This window comes from Aquarana catesbeiana, linkage group LG01, assembly GCF_042186555.1.
Source record: "Aquarana catesbeiana isolate 2022-GZ linkage group LG01, ASM4218655v1, whole genome shotgun sequence".
NCBI lineage: Eukaryota > Metazoa > Chordata > Amphibia > Anura > Ranidae > Aquarana > Aquarana catesbeiana.
The window spans coordinates 224356474-224384220 of NC_133324.1; the positions used below are offsets into that span (position 1 = coordinate 224356474).

General features: G+C 41.8%; 1 protein-coding gene across 1 annotated transcript in view; it reads right to left on the minus strand.

Annotated features, from left to right (window-relative positions):
* The window catches only part of SUSD2 (sushi domain containing 2), a 351916-nt gene that overhangs the window by 79564 nt on the left and 244605 nt on the right, over nt 1-27747 (minus strand). Inside the window, exon 23 of the mRNA XM_073625468.1 lies at nt 2356-2604. Within this exon, the coding sequence (XP_073481569.1) occupies nt 2356-2604 (249 nt within the window). The remainder of the gene's footprint in view (nt 1-2355; nt 2605-27747) is intronic.

The window sequence follows — 27747 nt, forward strand, 5'->3', positions numbered from 1 at the left end:
GTCCCATTAGACTCTGTTGTAGACTCTAATGGGGCCTGGAGGGGACGTTTTCTAACAGACTGTCTAATGGACACTGTTAGAGAGAGACCTCCCTCCAGGTTCCATTTTAAAAAAGGCAGAAATTGTACTTTGTGCAAAATGTAGAGGCGGGATCAGGGGTGGGCCATGGGCGGGGTCAGGGGTGGGCCATGAGCTGGGCCTGACAGGGGGCCCTTGCTTTATTTGGTCCGGGGGCCCTGGGTGTTGTCAGTCCGCCCCTGGTAGCACTCTCGCCTAGCAGTAAGATGGGTCGCTGGTTCAAATCCCAACCACGACACTACCTGCCTGGAGTTTGCATGTTCTCCCTGTGCCTGTGTGGGTTTCCTCTGGGTACTCCGGTTTCCTCCCACACTCCAAAGACATGCTGGTAGGTTAATTGGATCCTGTTTAAATTGTCCCTAGTATGTATGAATGTGAGTTAGGGACATTAGATTGTAAGCTCCTTGAGGGTAGGGACTGATGTGAATGTACAATGTATATGTAAAGCGCTGCGTAAATTGACGGCGCTATATAAGTACCTGAAATAAATAATAAAATAAATAACTATGCCAGACAGTAGAGCCAGGCTCGTGACCTGATTTTTCTATACTCTAGTTAAAGTGATTATAAAGATAAAAATGGTATTTAACCTTTTTGAATTTTCCGCTTAAGGCAAAACAACCTTTCAAATGTTGTTCCCTCCCAGTCCCCCTTAAATATTTACCTGGGTCTGATCTTGATCCAGTGCTGTGTCCATCTGCAGCAGCTCTTCTTCTCCCTATCTTTTCTCACAGGAAACTTGGCAGCAATGGGAGCAATTGGCTCCTGGTGTTGTCAGTCAAGTCCTGTGAGGAGGAAGTAGTGGGAGAGGGGCGAGCCATGCTATGTGTGTCTATGGATGCACTCACAGGAGACTTGGCAAAGGGAGCCATTAGCTCCTATTGTTGCCAGTCAAATCCTGTGAGGAGGGAGTAGTGAGAGAGGGGCGAGCCATGCTACATGTGTCTATGGATGCACTCACAGGAAACTTGGCAGTGGGAGCCATTTTCTCCTGGTGTTGCCAGTCAAGTTCTGTGAGGAGGGAGTAGTGGGAGGGGGGCAAGCCGTGCTATGTGTGTCTATGTCTTTTCTCACAGAAGACTTGGCAGCAGTGATGTTGTCAGTCAATTCCTGTGAGAAGGGAGTAGTGGAAGGGGGGGCGACCCGTGCTATGTGTGTCTATGGATGCACACACTCAGAATTGAGCCCGCATGTCTGACCCCATAGCAAGCGATTTGGAGAGGACAGCGCTCTTGGGGGACCCCAGAAGAGGAATTTCGGGGCTGTAAGTATGACATGTTTGTAAAGCTTTTTTTTTTTTTAATAACAATCACTTAAAGCAAATAAGATAGATCACCTCCCTGCCTCCAGCTTGTTATTGGATAGTGACTGAGCAGCGGCAGCCCATCTCATTTTTAATTTGATTTCTCCTTCTGTAAGCTTGTACTTTTTCAGTACATATAGATTTAACATACCTGATTGGCTCCTAGTGCTTCACTTACCTCTCTCAGATGCTGCTATAGAGGGAATTACAATAAACTGATATCAAGCCAAATGCAGGTACTTATGCTCTCTACATTCAAAATACATTTCTTTTTTGGTTAAGGAATACATAACTACATAAACTGCATTTTATATAGTATGTGCCTGCATTGCTTCATTAACTGCATATATGTTAAGTAATGAGCAAGTGTAATTCAAAGAGTTGTAGTATATACTTGCTTTCATCTTCCTTCTTTCTCTGACAACTAGAACCATCTTTATTCAGGTTTTTATCCTGTGTCACTTTTTACTGCTTAGACTAAGGTGCCGACACAATTATAACTCCGTCAATGTAAATTCCTACATGTGTAAGCAGCCCTTATTTTGGTTGCTTGCCTCTCATTCTGTGACCATAAATTCACAATATATACTCTGTATGAATATGCACTGCACAGTCGATGTCACTGTTCTAGGAAGACTGGGGAAAGAATGCCTCCTGCCTGCAGCAGACTGATAACATTGTTTTGTTATGGCCGAAGCACATTCACTTAACTGGAGCTCAAATACTGCTTTTTAATTGTATAACGGTTTATTTTTGCAGACTTCTAATGTTACTGGTGGGCCCTCTTTGAAATAAATGTCAAAAAAAGATAATGCAATAAAAATGTTTTTTTTTCCCCAATGCCCTAAACAAAACACATTGGTGTGAAAAATATCTATTGAAAAACAAGGTATTGTTTCCAGCCCTTTCAAACATAATAAAAATAGCTTATATCACACATAGCTGAAGTTACTTCTAGTGTGACCATTACTTACAGTTGGCGCCAAGCTGGAAAAACTCCTCAGGGTTGGCATTAGTTGGCAACCTAGTTCCATTTCTGAATGTAAAATCATCTGTAGGATCATTGTTCATATTTCCCATAAGTCCTTGTGTTTGATTTATAAACTCATGAGGTAGAAGAGCATTAATGCTTATGAACCCTCCTTCTCCTCTTACTTCCACTCCAGCCCCAGAGGAAAACATTGCTGTTATACTTTGATTAGAGCCAGCAAATAAAAATACACCTTTGGGAAATACAGATATACATATTATTACTTTTCTTTTCTCGCCAATCGATGTTGCTGTTTTAGAGATATACAATAATACATTTAAAGGCACTGGGGTTGGCTTAGTAAAGGTAAATAGATTATTAATTTATCAAATGCTGTTGAATTCTGCAATCAAATTATCCCCAGATCTTAGTGAATGAGGTGAAGCTCGGCTGACTTCCATCATGTGCAAGCAAAAATTGAGTTTTTTTGTTTATTTCCCTTGCTTGTGATTTGGTATTCTTTGTAAAGTGAAGCTTCACCTCCTTAACTAAGTTCTGGGAAAATGCAGAGTGCAACTTCCCTTGCAAAGTGAACGGCGTATTTGCCTTTATTAAATCAATCCCAGTAAGTTAAAGTATATTTCCAGGCAAAAATATATCCAGTACACTTCTGAAATACATACACATTTTTCTATGTTTTTTTTCTCTTTAAAAATGCAACAAATACATAAAAATACCTGCCAAAAACAATCGAGTGAGCTTCTAAGTTCCTGGTTGACATGACAATGCCTTGCCTCTGCCTGCATTCAAATCCAAGTCAGTGCTGGTGCATTGACTCCCTAGAGTATGTCCACACACTGTGTATAGATAATATTAGCTCAGTAGGTAATGAATTACAAGTAAAAAATTGAATATTAAACTCAGCGCTGCTCCTATGGCTTAAAACAATACAATGTCTAGCATACCTATGTCACATATGCAATATCAAGATATAACTCAACAATATGGTATTAAAGTGCTCAGTGCAAATATAAAGTGCAGAAAAATAAAGTGCAATCATATAAAGTCCATCCAATATGGTGTGCTGAACTTGTGAATTTAGTTGAAGTGGTTCTCAGGTGATTGTTCGTGCTCCCCTCCTGGGTCCCCACTCACCAGAAAGAAACTTTAAACACGCCTGTAAGTATATCCAAAATAGTATCTCCCGTCACTGGTAAAGTTGAGATGTATTGACACTACATAGGGACGGCTCCTATCTTCCACCAGTGTATTTAAAACATGTAAATGTCCTGGATACTTCCCAGCTTTCACGATGATCGGACATCCATTTAAAGTATATGGCAATCAAGGGAAAAGAGTATATATAGTGTAATACTGTGAGGTTTATTCATAAAATCCAAAGACATTACACTTACATCAAGAAAAAGGAAAACGTGCAGAGAAACTCAGCCTTGGCATGCAAACAATTGTCACTAGGTCTCCTCAGCTTGACACGTTTCGCCCCTCCCACTGGGCGTCATCAGAAGCTCTTGGAGCCCGTGACTGGCTGTCTTTTATATATTAGGTCCCACCCACTACACCCAATAACACCCACTACTCCTATTGATGGCGCAGTAATAGTTGTAATAACTTCCACCAGAACCCGAAGTGATGTTTTCACTGGAACCGGAAGTGACGTTACTGCTGGAACCGGAAATGACACAATCACCATCTCCCCACATGGAAGGTCAGCATGGAATCACTCCCTGTGTCCACAGGAAGTGTTCAAAACACCATCTTAACCACTTGCCGACTGCCTCACGCAGATATACTGCGGCAGAATGGCATGGGCAGGCAAAATCACGTACCTGTACGTGATCTGCCTCCCGTGGGCGGGGGGTCCGATCGGACCCCCCCGGTGCCCGAGGCAGTCGGCTTCTGTCCGGGAGCGATGAGAGGTGAGGGGGAGGCCATCCATTCGTGGCCCCCCTCGCGATCGCTCCCAGCCAATGAAATCCTTCCTCTGCTGCTGTATAGTAAACAGCAGCAGAGGAAGTGATGTCATCTCTCCTCAGCTCGGTATTTTGCGTTCCGGCGCCGAGGAGAGAAGACATCCGAGTGACTGCACAACACACACACAGTAGAACACGCCAGGCATACTTTTCACCCCCCAATCACCCCCCCCCCCCCCCGTCACACTGACGCCAAGCAGTTTTTTTTTTCTGATTACAGTTTGTGACAGTTAGTGTGGTAGGGCAGTTAGTGTTAGCCCCCTTTAGGTCTAGGGTACCCCCCTCACCCCCCCTAATAAAGTTTTAACCCCTTGATCACCCCCCGTTGCCAGTGTCACTAAGCGATCATTTTTCTGATCGCTGTATTAATGTCACTGGTGACGCTAGTTAGGGAGGTAAATATATAGGTTCGCCGTCATCATTTTATAGTGTCAGGGACCCCCATATACTATCTAATAAAGGTTTTAACCCCTTGATTGCCCCCTAGTTAACCCTTTCACCAGTGATCACCGTATAACTGTTACGGGTGACGCTGGTTAGTTAGTTTATTTTTTATAGTGTCAGGGCACCCGCCGTTTATTACCGAATAAAGGTTTAGGCCCCACCGGTGATATAAGTTAGGTTTTAGGGTCAGATAGGGTCTGCGTCGCCCCAGGCAGCGTCAGGTTAGGGCCAGTACCGCTAACACCCACGCACGCACCGTACACTTTCCTTAGTGGTATAGTATCTGAACGGATCAATATCTGATCCGATCAGATCTATACTAGCGTCCCCAGCAGTTTAGGGTTCCCAAAAACGCAGTGTTAGTGGGATCAGCCCAGATACCTGCTAGCACCTGCGTTTTGCCCCTCCGCCCGGCCCAGCCCACCCAAGTGCAGTATCGATCGATCACTGTCACTTACAAAACACTAAACGCATAACTGCAGCGTTCGCAGAGTCAGGCCTGATCCCTGCGATTGCTAACAGTTTTTTTGGTAGCGTTTTGGTGAACTGGCAAGCACCAGCCCCAGGCAGCGTCAGGTTAGTGCCAGTAGCGATAACACCCATGCACGCACCTTACACCTCCCTTAGTGGTATAGTATCTGAACGGATCAATATCTGATCCGATCAGATCTATACTAGCGTCCCCAGCAGTTTAGGGTTTCCAAAAACGCAGTGTTAGCGGGATCAGCCCAGATGCCTGCTAGCACCTGCGTTTTGCCCCTCCGCCCAGCCCAGCCCACCCAAGTGCAGTATCGATCGATCACTGTCACTTACAAAACACTAAACGCATAACTGCAGCGTTCGCAGAGTCAGGCCTGATCCCTGCGATCGCCAACAGTTTTTTTGGTAGCGTTTTGGTGAACTGGCAAGCACCAGCGGCCTAGTACACCCCGGTCGTAGTCAAACCAGCACTGCAGTAACACTTGGTGACGTGGTGAGTCCCATAAGTACAGTTCAAGCTGGTGAGGTGGCAAGCACAAGTAGTGTCCCGCTGCCACCAAGAAGAAGACAAACAGGCCCGTCGTGCCCATAGTGCCCTTCCTGCTGCATTCGCCAATCCTAATTGGGAACCCACCACTTCTGCAGCACCTGTACTTCCCCCATTCACATCCCCAACCAAATGCAGTTGGCTGCATGAGAGGCATTTTTATGTCCTCCTGAGTACCCCTACCCAATAAATACCCCCAAAAAAGATGTAGTGTCTGCAGCAAGCACGGATATAGGCATGACACACGCTATTATTCTCCCTCCTGTCCTGACAATCCTGGTCTTTGCATTGGTGAATGTTTTGAACGCTACCATACACTAGTTGAGTATTAGCGTAGGGTACAGCATTGCACAGACTAGGCACACTAACACAGGGTCTCCCAAGATGCCATCGCATTTTGAGAGACCCGAACCTGGAACCGGTTACAGTTACAAAAGTTACAGTTACAAAAAAAAGTGTAAAAAAAAAAAAAAAAAAAAAAACACAAAAAAATATATAAGATAAAAAAAAAAATAGTCGTCGTTTTATTGTTCTCTCTCTCTCTCTATTCTCTTTCTATTGTTCTGCTCTTTTTTACTGTATTCTATTCTGCAATGTTTTATTGTTATTATGTTTTATCATGTTTGCTTTTCAGGTATGCAATTTTTTATACTTTACTGTTTACTGTGTTTTATTGTTAACCATTTTTTTGTCTTCAGGTACGCCATTCAGTTGCAGCGCGGATTTATTTATCTTGACAGCAACAGCGTTTGCTAGCACACTATATAAAGCCGTGACTCCAGCGGAGGTGATATATGCCGAAGCATGGGGGCAGCAGGGGCGGAGGAGCGATTTGCTCCTACCTTTTGCGGGAAATTCGGAAGGCATTTTATCATACCGATCTTGGTGTGGTCAGATGCTTTGAGGGCAGAGGAGAGATCTAGGGTCCAATAGACCCCAATTTTTTCAAAAAAGAGTACCTGTCACTACCTATTGCTATCATAGGGGATATTTAAATTCCCTGAGATAACAATAAAAATGATTAAAAAAAAAAATGAAAGGAACAGTTTAAAAATAAGATAAAAAAGAAAAAAAAAATAAAGAAAAAAAAAAAGTACCCCTGTCCCCCCCTGCTCTCGCGCAAAGGCGAACACAAGCGTCGGTCTGGCGTCAAATGTAAACAGCAATTGCACCATGCATGTGAGGTATCACCGCGAAGGTCAGATCGAGGGCAGTAAATTTAGCAGTAGACCTCCTCTGTAAATCTAAAGTAGTAACCTGTAAAGTCTTTTAAAGGCTTTTTAAAATGTATTTAGTTTGTCGCCACTGCACGTTTGTGCGCAATTTTAAAGCATGTCATGTTTGGTATCCATGTACTCGGCCTAAGATGATATTTTTTATTTCATCAAACATTTGGGCAATATAGTGTGTTTTAGTGCATTAAAATTTAAAAAAGTGTGTTTTTTCCCAAAAAAATGCGTTTCAAAAATCGCTGTGCAAATACTGTGTGAAAAAAAAATGAAACACCCACCATTTTAATCTGTAGGGCATTTGCTTTAAAAAAATATATAATGTTTGGGGGTTCAAAGTAATTTTCTTGCAAAAAAAAAATGTTTTTCATGTAAACAAAAAGTGTCAGAAAGGGCTTTGTCTTCAAGTGGTTAGAAGAGTGGGTGATGTGTGACATAAGCTTCTAAATGACCCCATTTTGGAAAGTAGACACCCCAAGCTATTGCTGAGAGGCATGTCGAGTCCATGGAATATTTTATATTGTGACACAAGTTGCGGGAAAAAGACAAATTAAAAAAAAATTTTTTTTTTGAACAAAGTTGTCACTAAATGATACATTGCTCAAACATACCATGGAAATATGTGAAATTACACCCCAAAATACATTCTGTTGCTTCTCCTGAGTATGGGGATACCACATGTGTGAGACTTTTTGGGAGCCTAGCCGCGTACGGGACCCCGAAAACCAAGCACTGCCTTCAGGCTTTCTAAGGGCATACATTTTTGATTTCACTCTTCACTGCCTATCACAGCTTCGGAGGCCATGGAATGCCCAGGTGGCACAAAACCCCCCCAAATGACCCAATTTTGGAAAGTAGACACCCCCGTACTCAGGAGAAGCAGCTAAATGTATTTTGGGGTGCAATTCCACATACGCCCATGGCCTCTGTGAGCAATATATCATTTAGTGACAACTTTGTGCAAAAAAAAATAAAAATTTGTCACTTTTTCGCAACTTGTGTCAAAATATAAAATATTCCATGGACTCAACATGCCTCTCAGCAAATTGCTTGGGGTGTCTACTTTCCCAAATGGGGTCATTTGGGGGGGGGGGGGGTTGTGCCATCTGGGCATTTTATGGCCTTCAAAACTGTGATAGGTAGTGAGGAGTGAAATCAAAAATTTACGCCCTTAGAAATCCTGAAGGCGGTGATTGGTTTTCAGGGCACCGTACGCGGCTAGGCTCCCAAAAAGTCCCACACATGTGGTATCCCTGTACTCAGGAGAAGCAGCTGAATGTATTTTGGGGTGCAATTCCATATATGCCCATGGCATGTTTGAGCAATATATCATTTAGTGACAACTGTTTGTAAATTTTTTTTTTTTGTCATTATTTAATCACTTGGGACAAAAAAAAAATAATATTCAATGGGCTCAACATGCCTCTCAGCAATTTCCTTGGACTATCTATTTTCCAAAATGGGGTCATTTGGGGGGGTTTTGTACTGCCCTGCCATTTTAGCACCTCAAGAAATGACATAGGCAGTCATAAACTAAAAGCTGTGTAAATTCCAGAAAATGTACCCTAGTTTGTAGACGCTATAACTTTTGCGCAAACCAATAAATATACGCTTATTGACTTTTTTTACCAAAGACATGTGGGCAAATACATTTTGGCCTAAATGTATGACTAAAATTGAGTTTATTGGATTTTTTTTATAACAAAAAATATAAAAATATCATTTTTTTTCAAAATTTTCGGTCTTTTTCCGTTTATAGCGCAAAAAATAAAAACCGCAGAGGTGATCAAATACCATCAAAAGAAAGCTCTATTTGTGGGAAGAAAAGGACGCAAGTTTTGTTTGGGTACAGCATTGCATGACCGCGCAATTAGCAGTTAAAGTGAGGCAGTGCCAAATTGTAAAAAGTGCTCTGGTCAGGAAGGGGGTAAATCCTTCCGGGGCTGAAGTGGTTAATACTCAAAATGAGACTTTACACCCTCTGTTGATACTACTATATGTGCTATCACTTCCCGTATGTACAGGAAGCGAAGACCACCCAAATATGATGTTAGACTCAACATACTGTGTGAGATATTCATACAGTATTTGTGGTATGAAAAATCCTAATGTTGGGATTGTGTGGTGACTGGATGTTCTAGCCCACTTAACATAATAGTTCCTTGTTTCCAAATAGCTATACATTATTTCTGATGACAACTATTACAAATTAAATAAGTTGTACAACATACATTAAAATGAAGAAATATTAACATAATACATAGATAAATAAAAATACATAAAATTAAGAAATTATATTAGAATTAAAACTGAAATGAAAAACTATTAATAAAACAATATATAAGTCTACGTTTAACCCTTTTGGCGTTAATGACTGTAATTGGTATATCCATTAGGTTTCATTTTGACAAATAGCCTGTTTTAAATTGGTGCCCCTCCATGTCTCTCCACTCTGTCAATGCCACAAAAAATTTATTTGGATGGGTCCCTGTTATGGAATCTTCTGATGTAGTATGATAAACTGTTTTCGAAATTGCTTTTTGATGTTATTAATGTGTTCTCGCAATCTTGGAGACAACACATTGGAGACCACATTCACATTCCAATAGGTATGTGACATGTGTGGTACCACATGTAATAAATTTGGGTATCTCATATATCTGATAAATAAATAAATCATGTGCTGAGCTATCCCCTTAATGATCTGCTGAACCTGCAGCAAAAAGCCTAAAAAAACAAAATTGTTAACTAAAGTGATGTGCCTAGAAATTCAATCCCAAGAATAAAAAATATATATATAAGCGACTGTTTTCGTCATACAGCTTACAACATCATATAGCGCGAATATACACACATTTAATAAAATATAAATATTGATACAAAAGTGATCCATAAAGTGCTCAGGTGCATATAGGTCCGTGATACTCTGACCATCAAGGGTCAGTTTTCAGCATCCTTAATACAAAGATAATAAACATGACTTGATAGGTGACTGTGAATATAACGACCTTCAGCAGTGATTACACTCAGGTGCTCCCCACCCCAAGGTAATGGCCGCTCACCTCAGAGTGTGTGACCTCGCAATTAAGTTTGGCAGTACACGCTTTTGAATCCTCAAAACGGATTCCAGGTCAGGTTGCAAGGTCCAAATACTGCTCAAAGATGTGGCATCCTCATATATAAATATCAAAAAGAGACTTCCATAGTGTAATAACGTTTTAAAAGATTTTATTTAATGCAAACAAAGCCCTATTACAGTGTACTCACATGGGTCTGGTGCGTTAGTGCACCGCTCTATAGCATGCCTTAATAGCGCCAAACCGTGAATGAGATTGTGTGCTCCTACTCCATATGACAGACCAGCTGCCTCCTGCGCCTACGCATGTCGATACAAGGGAAATATTGTATCTTCATCAGTAGTTGTTTTCCATTGCTAGTTGCAATATGGTATATAATGAATCAACATCTATACTCACCAAAAACATTTGATCGTTTACTGGAGTGTTCCTAATAAAATTGATGAGATCCCTACTATCTTTCGTATAAGACAGGAATTGTTGGGCAATGAGTTGCAAATAATGGTCCAAGTATTCTCCAACTCTGTAGAACAAGGAGTCCACCCCATTAATAATGGGGCGTCCTGGGTTTTTTTTGGGTACCCTTGTGTATTTTAGGAACCTGGTATATGATAGGGGTCTTCGCTGCTACAGGGACTAGGTATTGGGCTTCCTTTTTATCCAATATGCCTTTTCCTTGGGCTTTTTAATTTTTTTTAGTGAGTATGGCTTTTAATCTATTCACAGGATCTTTTTTTATTATAAGTTTCTTTGTCTTCTATTAGGCAGTTTAATTCCTTCTTATAGTCTTTCTTATCTAATACCACTATTCCCCCCTTTATCCGCCGGTCTTATAACAATGTCTTTTTTTTTTTCTAATTCCTTAAGGCCCTGTTGGATTTTTTTATTTCCTCTGATGGGATGTATATGAATCTCTTCTATATCTTGTTCAACCATCATTTTGAATACATCAAGACATTGGTTGCTACTGTTAATGGGGCTGACTCATTGTTCTCCAGAGTTGGAGAATGCTTGGACCATTATTTGCAACCCATCGCCCAACAATTCCTGTCTTATCAATTTTATTAGGAACACTCCGGTAAATGATCAAACGTTTTTAGTGAGTATAGATGTTGATTCATTATATACCAATATTAGACAAAAAGATGCCACCACAACGATTAAATGGGCTCTGGAATCCAAAATACTTTACAAAATAAGTAAATAGATTTCATGTTGGACATATTGCTACTAACATTGGAATACAACTACTTCTGGCATGATAAACAATATTATAAACAAATAAGGGGTGTCACCATGGGAGCTGAGTATGCTCCCACAGTGGCAAACATCTTTATGAGCAAGTGGGAAATATCCCAGGACTAATAACATATAGAAGGTATATCGATGACAATTTTTTTTAATTTGGGAGGGTAATGAGAATGCTTTAAAAGAATTCTTACAACATGTTAATATTAATAAATACAATATCTCCTTCACAGCAAGTTATAGTAAAGAGAAGGTTAATTACTTGGACTTAGAAATATTTAAAGAAGGTAACAACATACATGCTCGCACATTTTTTTAAAACACAGATAGGAACAGTTATATTCCCACCTGTAGTGAAAATGGATTTCAGGCATACTTAAAGGCCAGCTCATGAGGGTAAAACAAAATTGTCTTCTCCAAGAAGATTATGAAACACAATCCAACATGTTGTTGAATAGGTTTGAACAAAAGGGATACAAACGCCCACAACTCATTAGAACACACAGAGAAGTAGGATTAATGGATAGGAAATAATTACTTACCCCAAAATTAAAAAAAGAAGAAAAATATGATCTTGCCTTCTGTACTGAATTTAATAGGCAACAATTATAATAAACCATTGGCCTATTTTGCTTAGAGGCTCGTACTGGCCAAAACATTACCAAAACGTAATTTACAGACGTCCACCAATACTGAAGGATAGAATTGTTAAAAGCATTCCAGACCCACCTAAAAAGATGGTTACCTTTCTTGATCAGACAGGTTTTTTCAAATGTGGCAAATGTTTAACATGTAGAACATGTAAAGGAGGAAAACGAAAAATAACACATTTCCAATCAAAAACTACAGGACAGATATATATGAGATACCGAAATTTACAGTCCGGTCCATAAATATTGGGACATCGACACAATTCTAATCTTTTTGGCTCTATACACCACCACAATGGATTTGAAATAAAACGAACAAGATGTGCTTTAACTGCAGACTTTGAGCTTTAATTTGAGGGTATTTACATCCAAATCAGGTGAACGGTGTAGGAATTACAACAGATACCAACAAAGCCTGGGGAATGCCCAGGAAGAAATCCAAGCCTACTTACCACCAGCTCACAGACAACCAATTAACCTGTCTAATGCCCTGTACACACGATCGGATTTTCCGATGGAAAATGTGCGATCGGAGCGCGTTGTCGGAAATTACGACCATGTGTGGGTTCCATCGGACATTTTCCATCGGATTTTCCAACACACAAAGTTTGAGAGCAGGCTATAAAATTTTCCGACAACAAAATCTGATCGCGTCAATTTCGACTGTGTGTGGACACTTCCGACGCACAAAGTGCCACGCATGCTCAGAAGAAATTCCGAGACGGAACAGCTCGGTCTGGTAAAATTAGCATTTGGAATGGATATAGCACTTTCGTCAGGCTGCAATGTTTAAAATTATTTAATGCAGCGCACTCTGTTCTTCTTTATAATGCTAGAAGAATGAAGTTGTTTTGCTGCTGATATTCACACAGACTTCTCACAGACTTCTTTATTTATTATTGATCATGATTTCATCAATATATTTTGATTTTCACATCTGTCAAAAAAGATATATGGGGTTTTTTTGGGTTTGTATTTTTTTCAAGCCTGATCGTGTTTTTTTTTTTTTATCCTGAATATTTTTGGGTGTGTTTTGTGTGTCAGGTTACCACAACACCATTATTATCTTGTATTATTTAATCTCAAGGAGGTTGCTTGGTGTTGGGGTCTCTTGTTAATTTCACATTGTATTTTTGAAATGTACCTGCCTCCTCACAAACAAACTGTCCTTTTTGAAGGAAAACACACATAGGCGAGTATAATTGAAACAAAAATTCCTTTATTAAGGGATCAGAACCAAACAAAGAGGGAGGCAACGCTGGAGAAACAGCAGAAATTGGCAAAGCCTTTGGCCCCCAGGGCACACATCAGTTCTTTGACAGCAAAATTGGTGGCCTGAGGAGTCCATATCTAAGGGAGTGCAGTCTGATTCAGAAGTCCTTGAGATCATGAAATCAGCAGATGACATCTGTGTCCCCAGGCTGTGGTCATACAAGAGCCTGCATCTTTTGTCAGACCAGACTGAACACAAGGCCATCACTCTCTGGTCTTCCTTCCACGCTTCCTTCCCGGCTGTGGCTCTGGTGTTGGAGGGGTGGCAGGAGGAGGAGCAGGACCTGGAGGAGGAGGAGGAGGACCTGGAGGAGGAGGACCATGGGTGAGCTGACAAATGTGGGTTTCACATGTGAGTTGGCCCCTCAACCCCTTATTTAGCTTCCAAAATAAAAACTCACATAAGAGTTATTGGCCCTCCTCCATCTGCATCATTTTGCAGGCAGTTAGCTCTGCAAAATCATCTTCCACACTGTGGGGTGTTCTGAGGGCCTCAGTAGCCTTCCAAAATACGCCTATTGCAGCCTCCTCCAGGTTACTCCTCTTCCTGCCACTTTTTCTTTGAAGGCGGAGGGGAGGGACCCGGGTATCCAGCAGCCTGCTTAGCCCGGCCACCTCCTGGCCGAGACTTCCCTGTGTATGAAAAAGGGACATGGTTTTAGTTTTTTGTTCATCAATCACAATCATAAATTAGTACTCCAAACTAACATAGATTTACCATTATTGATTGGACAACCATAAATATTTTGAAGAATGCTATACCTGGCTCAAGCTGGGCTCCTCCACATGTTGCTGCCTGGAAGGCCCAGGTTGGGCGTCAGAAGCCTCAGCTGGGGGGGAAGGAAGCGTGGAAGGAAGAGTGGAGAGTGCTGGCCTGGGTTCAGTCTGACCTGCCAGGAAATGCAGCCTGTCATAGTACCACAGCCTGGGGACATAAATGTCATCTGCTGCTCCTGATCTCTGGGAATCCTGGACCTTCTTGTGCTCCCTTAGATAAGTACTCCTCATGCCACCAATTAGGATCTTCAAATAGGTGATGTCTGCCGTGGGGATCACCGGCTTCACAATTTCCAGCAAATTATCCAGCGCTGCCTTCCTCTTTGTTTGATTGTTATATTTGGGGTGGTTTATCTGCCACAGACAGGGCAGCTCCTTGATCATATCAATGAAGATTGGCATAAAGTCCTGATCATTGATTAGATCCATTTTCACTGCAAGACACAACACCAGACAAACCCTAATGTCAGCCAAAGTCTTATAAACTTGTCTAAATACAGGCCTCAATCTAGAAGCAGTATAGGCCCAAATTTAAATCTTATCATGATCGGCGCCTCCGATACTCCTTCCTCCGCTCACAGATCGTACATACTATCTGTACGTACTACGCATGCGTGTTACGCTTTATATACACTGCGCATGCGTGAAACTCCGCCCGTCCCGACGTTCTTTCTAGTCTATTCCCCGCCCCTTCTCGTTCGGCGCAGTGGGGAAGAGCACATGGCGGAGACAGAGCAGGTGTCTGATAATTACTCCAACGAGGAGGAGGAGGAGGAAAGCCCAGAGCCTGAAACGTCCCGATCCCGGAAGAGACGATTTAAGGCCTCAAATATGTCCTTTGGGGAAATGTTGGAGATGGTGGACATCCTGAAGAGGCAGACTATGACAGGAAGTATGGACCTTACCCCAACCCCAATGTCAGAAAGGCAAAGATAATGGCGAAAGTGGTCAAAAGTCTGCAGAAGAATTTTGGGGTACGACGATCCAACGATCAACTCAGGAAGCGGTGGTCGGACCTCAAATTAAGGGAGCATGAGCAGTACAGAAGGATCCGGAGAGTGCTGCAAAAAAGTGAGTAGTTGTCCTGTGTGCTATTCTTTATTTTTCTAGCGTTCGTGCTGCTCCATGTGCTTTTCTTTACTGTTGTACAGTTTAAAATGGCAACTTTCATGTTCATGGCCATATTATTTGTTCGTATAAAACATTGTTCGTTCGGCATAGAAACCACCATGTTTTGGACATATGCATTTGAATACATTTTTGCTAGCCTACTTCTCAACAAATAATTTTGGTGTTTAGATGGGTTGGTAACTAGAATGAAATGCAAACTAGATTCTGTGTAAGGAGAGGACACTCAGCAGCTGTTTACACATCTGGACACTGGAGTACTAGTGTGGGACACCAGAACACCCTTTTTATTAGGGGGCCCCACACAGGTGCTGCAGTGTATACTATAGGGGTGTCGCCATCTGTGAAGCTTCTACAAAACAGGTAAGTATTCAAGCTGACAAAGTGACCCAAATATTTCTTCATCTTGGAACTCTGCCATAACAGACAATTGTACCCCACTTCCGAGCAATGTTTCATGTTCCTATTTCTGTCATCAAACATCTGTGTGTTAAGTATACCTATTTTTTTTTTAACATAGGGGAGAAAAGACTCGGAGGACACCCCTCATCCGAGGAGACCACAGACCCCCCAACTCATGAAGAAGTGGAAATCCAACAAAGTCAACAGGAAGAGGACGAGGGAGACATGGTGGAAATAGTCACCACAACAGGAGAGTGTCTACGACCACAGGCTCAGGTAAGAGATGGATGCCGGCATATTTATAATACATGGTGTGTTTTTGTTTCTATATTTTTAGGTGATCGTGATGTTGTGGATGCAAGACATTTCACCAGTGAGAGTGCCCAGATCCTGATTGGGGAGATCATGGGGTGTAATAGAGACTTGGAAAACATCCAGAAAAACATCACTGATGTTAAAAACAAAATGAAGAACATCATTGATGTTTTAGGGAGAGTTTAAAACACCTCCAAATACCTTCCTTTTTTTTGTTTTTTGAATTGAAAAATGTTTCTGATTTTTGGACATATTCGAGAAAAGCCAAATTTTGAAGATGCACACAGTGTGTCAACATGTGCTATCTGCCATCACGGGAGATCAATGTATGCGTTTTAGGGGTGCAACCCCTTCCTCAATAATAAAGTAGCTGTGAGGAAGGGGTTGCACCCCCAAAACACGTCCCTCGATCCCCTGTGATGGCAGCTAGCACATGTTGACATTTGGCAATTTGCGTGCATCTTCAAAATTTGGCTTTTCCAGGGGTGACTTCACCCCATCTAAACGCAATATCAAACACAGTTTCTAAATACTCATGTCTGATATTGCCTTCAATTTCTACAAAAGTTGAACTTTGTAAGTTCCAGATTCGTGTCTTTCTTGTTTGTTTGAAACATGCCTGTTTTACTTTAAATGGACATTTCTACTTTTATTAATGTGACCCAAAAAATTGTTATACAACAAACATGTTGGTTTGTTTTAAAAACCTTTTCTAAATGCACATGTGATTGTGCTGGTATTAAAAAAGATTGATACTCAAGAATGTGTGGATTATTGTTTCAATGCTCCTAACATTTAGTTGTGGTAAAATTGGTGGTTTCTGTGACATCGGGGGTTATTTCCTAAGGGCAAATCCACTTTGCACTACAAGTGCAGTTTCAGTGCAGTCTCAAATGCACTTGTAGAGCAAAGTGTATTTTCCTTTAGTAAATAACACCCAACAGTGCTTTTTAAGGTTACACAATCAGGCCATTTTCAGGACTCCCCACATTTGTGTCAGGGTCAGCTAAAAGAAACACAAGCAGTAAATGTCACCAAAGATTTTAGTAGTTAACATTTTTTGTTTATTTAAAAAATGTATCATACATTGTCTGACATATTGATGGCCCCCCTACCCGCAAAGTAATCAAGGTATCTAAGACAGACCTTGCGGGCACTCGGGGGGGCAAGCCAGGATGGCCAGCCACAAGCGCCATCAGGGTTGGTTCATTTACTTGAATTCCGGCCTCAGGCCCAACTGAGGCAGCATAGTTGGCAGAATTTAGCCTTAAAAAGTTGTGTAGAACACAGCACACCAGGATGATATGATTCAGTTTATACTCCGCCATATGTATAGGTGTAATAAATAGGCAGAACCGGCTGGCCATGATTCCAAACGTGTTCTCCACCACTCTTCTGGCTCTGGCCAGCCGGTAATTAAAAACCCTCTGGTCCGGGGTGAGGGTCCTCATAGAATATATGTTTTTACATCTGATTCCCATATCTATCTTATTTTTCTTATTGTCTTTAGAATCATTTCCTTTTTCCTCCCCTTCCCCCTTTTTTATGTATTTTTTGCATGATTTTGAGGAGGTACTGCACCCACGGACCGGCCCGTTTTATCTATATTTGCTGCTGTTCTATGGTTTAAATGGCTGTCTATTTGTTGCGCTGTAGCCTAGACAACCGATAGCTGACGTATTTACGTCTGTAACTGTAACTGGGATGGCTATATAAGCCGCCTGTTCTGGCTACGGCGCATGCTCTGAAGAAATCCTTGACGGATGAAACGCGTCAGCATGACGCCATCACGCCCAACGTAGTACTCACACGGACCCACCCATCAGCCCTGGGTATCCGATTCGCTGAGCCGCTGAAGCCGCTGAGGCCTTGCCGCACGGAACCAGGAAGTGTTTGAGGAGTCACACCGCATCCAGGCGGCACGCTATAAACACCTTCCCCATCTCCACTATCCTGGCCGGCATTCGGCCACAAAGACCCACGAGCTACCCTTACTTGACCAAAGGAGGATTCAGCTGTTTTGCACAACGTGAGAAGATCTGAGGACCGGAGTGCTTTGCATGCCTGCCATACACTGATGTCCATGGACTAGTGAGACTGTATCTATCCAATATCTTCTGTGACCATTGTCACCACATTATTATCAGTGTCCCCACTTCATGATTCAGCAAATACGCTGGGTTTATTCATCACCATACATACAGGCACACACTCCCTCCTGTATCCACGTATAGTCTCCATACAGCTGCTGATGAATGTTACCAGCTACGGCTGGGTACCTACCTGCAAGTGCTATCATCAGCAATCCCTGTGGTTTACATTTTCAGTTATACTCCAGGTCTGCCACCGGCAGCGTGCATAGCGGATTCTCATTATCCATGGCTGTATACATCTACCTCTTGGCCCTCAATATTACTTCATAAACAAAATATATATGACGGTTCTTGTCTACTTAGCCAGTTGGTTGTAATTGTATGTGGTGGCCATCTGTGTGTTGTTTCTGTCTCTAGACAACGTTGTCTATTTTATTTTTATTGGTGGTATTTGGTTCACTTACTGTCATTTTTTTGATTTTTGTTTGGTGTATATGTGGTATTATCTTTCCATAATAAATTATATATTTTTGCTATCCTGCTGGTTCCTTGTTGAAGAATTCGTTTTCCTCTCCTCCCCTTTTTTTCTGATATGCTTTTTAATTCAGAGGAACACACCCACCTGTGATCTCCTGAGCTCCTGGGTGTTTGCAGGTAGCTTTATTCACATGCAGATGCTGTCAGGGTATCATCCCCATCTGCCAATACCTACATTTAATTAAGCAAAGTTTTTTGGGTTCATAAGTCCCCTCTTTGTTTGTTGAGGGTCCTCATAGGGAATGGCCGCATAAGATGGTCCCCCAGCGCAAACGCTTCATCAGCAATGAAGACGAATGGGAGTCCTTCCACATTGTCTTCTGGAGGTGGCAAGTCCAAGCTGCCATTCTGGAGACGCCTGTAGAACTCCGTCTGGGCGATGACTCCACCATCAGACATCTGGCCATTCTTCCCCACATCCACATACAGGAACTCGTAAGTAGCCGACACCACCACCAACATCACAATACTATTGAACCCCTTGAAGTTGTAACAGTATGACCCCGAGTTGGGTGGTGGGACAATGTGGACTTGTTTCCCATCAATTGCCCCTCCGCAGTTAGGAAAGTCCCACCGCTGTGCAAAGTGGTAGGCCACAGTCTGCCATTCCTGTGGCATGGAAGGAAACTGTGGAGTCAAACAAGAAAAAGAAATTAATCATTTTGCACAGAAACATTGCAAGCAGATTAGACACAAACATTCTTGGCCAACATCAGTATAACATTTATTTTAGGGAGTATTTAAAGACAAAGGTATAAGGTCCAGATTCCTCCTCCCCCCCTCATGGGCCATTTGTAAAATTTTATGGGGGAGAGATGTTTTGGACAAATAACCATCTCCACTTCATTGAGAGATGAATGCCTAGATAATGTGTATTACTTTGGTCAGCCCCCCCTTACTTTACACTATTGGCAGCCCACTGGACAGGTAAGAAGTGTCATAATACAAAGAGATAAATACAAACTGTACACATTTTAGCACATTTTTTTCTGCTATTACCTATCAAGATAATAATAGGATACCAAAACTTTAAACAGTACCATTTTAAAGTATTCAGGCAGGCCCTTGCACTACATGCTTTGGTGAATTCATCCATAAATCTGACCACTAAAGAGGTAGGTATAGTGTGTATGGGTTTGGCAAAGTCAGGAGATAGAGGATTGTTATCAGCAGAGTTAGCAGTTGGGGGAGGGAGGGTTCAAAATGATTTTGGGACACCAAAAAAAAGCCTCTAGCACTCTGCCAGAATTTCAAACACACATCACAATTTTTGAAATTTTAGGGGGTTTTTAGGGTAAAGCACTACTATGGAGCTGTCAAAATACATTGTTAAGTGACTACACAAGGTGAATATAGGCCCAGGAGAGCATGCTTGGGAGGTAAGTGAAGGCAAATATGCATGAAGGACAAAAAAACCCTAAAATTCCAGCATGCATGAGGACAAAGGGGACAGTCACAGCATATTACAATGATGGTAATTAGGGAATGAATAAAATGTGATGTTAAAGGATAAAAATCTTACCTTAATATACTCCTTCTGCAGGACCTGGATGATGGCAGAACAGGTCTCTGGGATAATGATCCCCAGAGCCTGGGGGGAGATGCCTGTCGAGAACTTCAAGTCCCCGTCGCCAAGTACCGCAGGGTGGCGACTAGCCTCTGCTCCGGAGTGATGGCTTGCGTCATGCAGGTATCCTGCCTGCTGATACAGGGGGTCAGCAGAGCCAACAAACGGTGAAATACGGGGTCCGTCATCCTGAGAAAGTTCCTGAAATCATCAGGATTATTCTCACAGATCTCATGGAGCAAAGACATGTGACAGAACTGGTCACACTGGAGCAACCAATTCTTGGTCCATGAACTCCTCCCCACCCTGTTCATGGACTGGACTTGTGTCAAGGTAAGGACCCCAACACCAAGCCCCCGCACAGCACAAACTCTACGACGAGTACGTATACGCAACATGGCTAGAAAACGGTCGGCTGCTCAGCACGAAGTAACAGAACGCACTGAAGAACAGCAAGGCCTGTGAAGAGCGACCTGAAAAACAGTAACGAACTAACAAGAACACAATGACAAAGTCACGCGTAACTCGCTGCACGCACTGAAGACCAGATACAAACCCACAAGCACAAATTGAACAGCAGAAAACGATCTGAAAACCACAAGTCTGAAAAAGCGCGAATCGTCTCTCACCAAACTTTTACTAACATGAGATTAGCAAAAGGAACCCAAAGGTTGCCGCGCTTGGTTCTGAACTGCCCTTTTATAGTCTCGTCGTACGTGGTGTACGTGACCACGTTCTTGGCGATTGGAAATTCCGAAAACTTTGTGCGACCATGTGTATGCAAAACAAGTTTGAGCCAACATCCGTCAGAAAAAATCCATGGATTTGGTTGTCGGATTTTCCGATCAATGTCCGACCGTGTGTACGGTGCTTAACAGTTTGCGTTAAAAACAGGTGTTTAGTTCACACGCATTTGCAAACGCATGCATAAGCCACAGAGCCTTGTCAGGGCACCCTGGTATCTGTGGTTCTACCACTAAAATATGAGTGTCCCCACAGTGGAGGCACATACATTCTGATGGATAAAAGAGGGCAGGTGGACTGAAGGGGAGCCCACCCCTTCTTAAAGGTACAGGAGCACACCAGCAGGTAGCACAATGGCTGCAAAGGTGTTGGTGCGTTGCTGGACCAATACACACACCAACGTGATCACAAACAACTTGCCACCACCCTCATTTATAGCTGGCTATCGCAGTAAGCGGCATTGGAAGGCTACAGACATAGGTCCCAACTGTCCCTGATTTCGAGGACTGTCCCTGATTTGGCACAAAGTCCCTCTGCCCCTCTTTCCTCCTCATTTGTCCCTCATTTTGGTCTGATCTATATAGTTTTATATAAAATGCACTATTTATCTTTCAAAAAATGTTTCCCAGTGCTAAACCTTTCATCTAATTTCTAAATTTCAAAAGCCAGTTTAAAGGCATAGTAATGGTAAAAAAAAGCCCTTGTGGGTGGTTAAATTAATTGTTTTTTTGTATAATTCTCCTTTAAGGGGGTGTGTTCTATAACTACGTACTTTTGCTAATAGGTGTCCCTCTTTCCCATCTCAAAAAGTTGGGAGGTATGCTATAGATACCAACAAAGCCTGGGGAATGCCCAGGAAAAAAATCAAGCCTACTTACCACCAGCTCGCAGACAACCAATTAACCTGTCTAACAGTATGCGTTAAAAACAGGGGTTTAGTCCGCACGCATTTGCAAACGCATGCGTAAGCCACAGAGCCTCATCACGGCACCCTGGTATCTGTGGTCCTAACACTAAAATATGAGTGTCCCCACAGTGGAGGCACATACATTCTGATGCATAAATGAGGGTAGGTGGACTGAAGGGGAGCCCACCCCTTCTTAAAGGTACAGGAGCACACCAAACACTCACGCAGGTAGCACTATGGTTGCAAAGGTGTTGGTGCGTTGCTGGACCAATACACACACCAACGTGATCACAAACAACTTGCCACCACCCTCATTTATAGCTGGCTATCGCAGTAAGCAGCATTGGAAGGCTACAAACAGATACCAACAAAGCCTGGGGAATGCCCAGGAAAAAATCCACTGTATGTGCCTCCACTGTGGGGACACTCATATTTTAGTGTTAGGACCACAGATACCAGTGTGCCGTGACGAGGCTCTGTGCCTTACGCATGCGTTTGCAAATGCGTGCGGACTAAACCCCTGTTTTTAACGCATACTGTTAGACAGATTAATTGGTTGTCTGTGAGCTGGTGGTAAGTAGGCTTGGATTTTTTCCTGGGCATTCCCCAGGCTTTGTTGGTATCTGTTTGTAGCCTTCCAATGCCACTTACTGCAATAGCCAGCTATAAATGAGGGTGGTGGCAAGTTGTTTGTGATCACGTTGGTGTGTGTATTGGTCCAGCAACGCACCAACACCTTTGCAGCCATTGTGCTACTAGCTGGGTGTTTGGTGTGCTCCCTTACCTTTAAGAAAGGGTGGGCTCCCCTTCAGTCCACTTGCCCTCATTTATCCATCAGAATGTATGTGCCTCCACTGTGGGGACACTCATATTTTAGTGTTAGGACCACATATACCAGTGTGCCGTGACGAGGCTCTGTGGCTTACGCATGCGTTTGCAAATGCGTGCGGATTAAACCCCTGTTTTTCACGTTTACTGTTAGACAGGTTAATTGGTTGTCTGCGAGCTGGTGGTTTGGATTTTTTCCTGGGCATTCCCCAGGATTTGTTGGTATCTGTTTGTAGCCTTCCAATGCCACTTACTGAGATAGCCAGCTATAAATGAGGGTGGTGGCAAGTTATTTGTGATCACATAGGAATTACATCAGTTTGTATATGTGCCTCCCACTTTTTAAGGGACCAAAAGTAATGGGACAATTGGCTGCTCAGCTGTTCCATGGCCAGGTGTGTTTTATTCCCTCATTATCCCATTTACAAGAAGCAGATAAAAGGTCCAGAGTTCATTTCAAGTGTGCTATTTGCATTTGGAATCTGTTGCTGTCAACTCTCAATATGAGATCCAAAGAGCTGTCACTATCACTGAAGCAAGCCATCATTAGGCTGAAAAAACAAAACAAACCCATCAGAGAGATAGCAAAAACATTAGGTGTGGCCAAATCAACTCTTTGGAACATCCTTAAATAGAAAGAACGCACCGGTGAGCTCACCAACACCAAAAGACCCGGAAGAACACGGATGACTGAAGAATTCTTTCCATGGTGAAGAAAACACCCTTCACAACAGTTGGCCAGATCAAGAACACTCTCCAGGAGGTAGGTGTATGTGTGTCAAAGTAAACAATGAAGAGACGACTTCACCAGAGTGAATACAGAGGGTTCACCACAAGATGTAAACCATTGGTGAGCCTCAAAAACAGGAAGGCCAGATTAGAGTTTGGCAAACAACATCTAAAAAAGCCTTCACAGTTCTGGAACAACATCCTATGGACAGATGAGACCAAGATCAGCTTGTACCAGAGTGATGGGAAGAGAAGAGTATGGAGAAAGAAAGGAACTGCTCATGATTCAAAGCATACCACCTCATCAGTGAAGCATGGTGGTGGTAGTGTCATGGCGTGGGCATGTATGGCTGCCAATGGAACTGGTTCTCTTTTATTTATTGATGATGTGGCTGCTGACAAAAGCAGCAGGATGAATTCTGAAGTGTTTCGGGCAAAATTATCTGCTCATATTCAGCAAAATGCTTCAGAACTCATTGGACGGCGCTTCACCGTGCAGATGGACAATGACCCGAAGCATACTACGAAAGCAACCAAAGAGTTTTTTTAAGGGAAAGAAGTGGAATGTTATGCAATGGCCAAGTCAATCACCTGACCTGAATCCGATTGAGCATGCATTTCACTTGCTGAAGACAAAACTGAAGGGAAAATGCACGAAGAACAAGCAGGAACTGAAGACAGTTGCAGTAGAGGCCTGGCAGAGCATCACCAGGGATGAAACCCAGCGTCTGGTGGTGTCTATGCTTTCCAGACTTCAGGCTGTAATTGACTGCAAAGGATTTGCAACCAAGTATTAAAAAGTATAAGTTTGATGGATGATTGTTAATCTGTGCCATTACTTTTGGTCCCTTAAAAAGTGGGAGGCACATATACAAAATGTTGTAATTCCTACACTGTTCACCTGATTTGGATGTAAATACCCTCAAATTAAAGCTGAAAGTCTGCAGTTAAAGCACATCTTGTTTGTTTCATTTCAAATCCATTGTGGTGGTGTATAGAGCCAAAAAGATTAGAATTGTGTCAATGTCCCAATATTTATGGACCTGACTGTATTACATGTGGTATCACACATGTCACATACCTATTGTAATGTGAATGTGGTCTCCAAAATGTGGGTCGGATCACCAAAGAACTTAAAGTGTGATTGCGAGAACACATTAATAACATCAAAAAGGGCTTTCGAAAACACAGTTTATCATACCACTTCAGAAGGTTCCATAACAGGGACCCATCCAAATAAATTTTTTGTGGCATTGACAGAGTGGAGAGACACTGGAGAGGCACCAATTTAAAACAGGCTATTTCTCAAAATAAAGTCCAATGGATATACTAATTACAGTCATTAACGCCAAAAGGGTTAAACGTGGACTTAGATATTAATTGTTTTATTAATCATTTTTAATTTAAATTTTAATTGTAATATCATTTCTTCCATTTTATGTATTTTTATTTTTCTATGTATTATGTTAATATTTCTTCATTTTATTGTATGTTGTACAACTTATTTAATTTGTAATAGTTGTCATCAGAAATAATGTATAGCTTTTTGGAAACAAGGAACTATTATGTTAAGTGTGCTAGAACATCCAGTCACCACACAATCCCAACATTAGGATTTTTCATACCACAAATACTGTATGAATATCTCACACAGTATGTTGAGTCTAACATCATATTTGGGTGGTCTTCGCTTCCTGTACATACGGGAAGTGATAGCACATACAGTAGTATCAGCAGAGGGTGTAATGTCTCATTTTGAGTATTAGGATGGTGTTTTCAACACTTCCTGTGGACACAGGAAGTGATACCATGCTGACCTCCCATGTGGGGAGATGGTAATTGTATCACTTCCGGTTCCGGCGGTAACGTCACTTCTGGTTCCGGTGAAAAACAGAAGTGATTACAACTATTACTGCACCATCAATAGGAGTAGTGGGTGTTATTGGGTGTAGTGGGTAGGACTTAATATATAAAAGACAGCCAGTCATGGGCTCCAGGAGCTTCTGATGATGCCCAGTGGGAGGGGCGAAACGCGTCAAGTTGAGGAGACCTAGTGACAATTGTTTGCACGCCAAGGTGGCGTTTCGCTGCATGTTTTAACGTTTTTTGATGTAAGTGTAATATCTTTGGATTTTATGAATAAACTTCGAAGTATTACACTATATATACTCTTTTCTCTTCATTGCCATATACTTTAAATGGATGTCCGATCATCGTGAAAGCTGTGGGAAGGATCCATGACATTCACATGTTTTAAATACACAGGTGGAAGATAGGAGCCGTCCCTATGTAGTGTCAATACATTTCAACTTTACCAGTGACAGGAGATACTATTCTGGATATACTTACAGGCATGGTTAAAGTTTCTTTCTGGTGAGTGGGGGACCCAGGAGGGGAGCACGAACAGTCACCTGAGAACCAACTAATTTCACAAGTTCAACACACCATATTGGATGGATTTTATATGATTGCACTTTATTTTTTTGCACTTTAAATTTGCACTGAGCACTTTAATACCATATTGTTGAGTTACAGTATATCATGATATTGTATATGCTGACATAGGTATGCTAGACATTGTATTGGTTTAAGTGAGGGATATGCAAATAGCGGACCTCCAGCTGTTGCAGAACTACGAGTCCCATGAGGCATAGCAAGACTCTGATAACCACAAGCATGACACCCAGAGGCAGAGGCATGATGAGACTTATAGTTTTGCAACAGCTCGAGGTCCGCTAATTGCATATCCCTGGTTTAAGCCATAGGAGCAGCGCTGAGTTTAATATTCAATTTTTTGCATTCTTTGGGGTTCTTCACCTTTCATTATAGCAGCAGCCCTATTACATGGTAAATTTATTATCACATATTATCACAAATTATTATTATTATTAATTATCACATATTATCACAAAACACTTTTTTTTCATAGCGCGGGTTTTTTCTTTTAATTTTTTCAATGAATTGTAACCAGTAGCTGACCATGCAAAGCTTTTCCAAGCTTGGCAAAGATATCACAGGGAGGAATAAAGCCTGTTTCTTACTACAGGAACAAGGTGGAAGAAAAGATGAATGCTGTGGCATGATCTAGAATGGGTAGGGAGAATAGGGGGTCAACGTGGCTCATGGCTACACAATTCCTTTATTTTGTAAACACAGTAAATGTCACCCTGTGCAAAAAGACATGAAAATATTGAGATTAAAATGAAAATTCAAATGAAGCCATTTAATGGAGGCTATCTAGCTGTAGACTGGATATTAATACGTCAGGAAATGTCCAATCTTTCTCTGGAACTCTCTTCTAAGGGAAACTTTGGATTGTGAGCATAATTCGTTCCAGAAACATGCTTGTAACCCAAAGCACTTGTATATCAAAACGAATTTCCCCATAAGAAATAATGGAAACTCAATTGGTTCGTTCCACAATTATTTATTCATAGGTCTTTCAGTTTATAGTCCATAAAAAAAAAGATTATAGCAATATGATAGGTTGTGTAATCATAAAATGTCCATTGTGGCAGCCTTCACAAGGGGATTAGAAGCAAAATCCAGCAGGAGCTACAGAGTATAAAAGAGAAGAGAGGCGCTTCTAAGTGTAGCAATATGGTTACATTTAATGAAGGTACAACATTTAGCAACTCACGTGGTTGATGATTAAAAGAGGCACATCTAATTATGCAGGCATCCGGGGTAAAGCTGTCCAGACTGTCCTCCGCACTACCGGCTCTCACCGCTGTCAGTCTGCAATCGTGACCGGGAAGACTATACTGCGGTAGAGTGATCTGAAAGCGAGGCTTGAAGCACTCATGGAACGCAGTGTTGACAGGATGACGTCGATGGTGGTGCAGAGGACGGTCTATGTGGACAGCTTTACCCCAGATGCCTCTAAGTAGATTTGCCTATTTTACTCATCAACAATGTGAGTTACTAAATGTTGTACCTTCATTAAATGTAACCATATTGCTACACTTAGAGGGCGCATGTCTTCTCTTTTATACTTAGTTGTGACATGACGCTACTTGTATATCAAGACATCGCTTTTTTATCAAGTCAAATTTTCTAAAAAAAAATTTGCTTGTCTCGCAAAACACTCTCAAACCAAGTTACTCTAAAACCATGGTTTTACTGTTTTGCCAAAAAATCTGGATACACATGGTACTTATGTTGGCCTTAAATGTGGCAGTTTCCACCACATTTACCTACCTTTCAGTACCACAAACATTAAAACAGATCAGGTCATCTTACTATCTTACTGCCAATCTATGAATATTGGGACATGGTTGTTGACTGCATAATCCATTTTGTCATTATTTGACAAAAAGCTTGGTAAAAGTAGTTGGGATTGTAAAAAAATACATCCAGCACAAAAGACATTAAAAAAGGTTTGGTTAAAATTAGGTTATATATATATTACAAATAACCAGGACACCATTG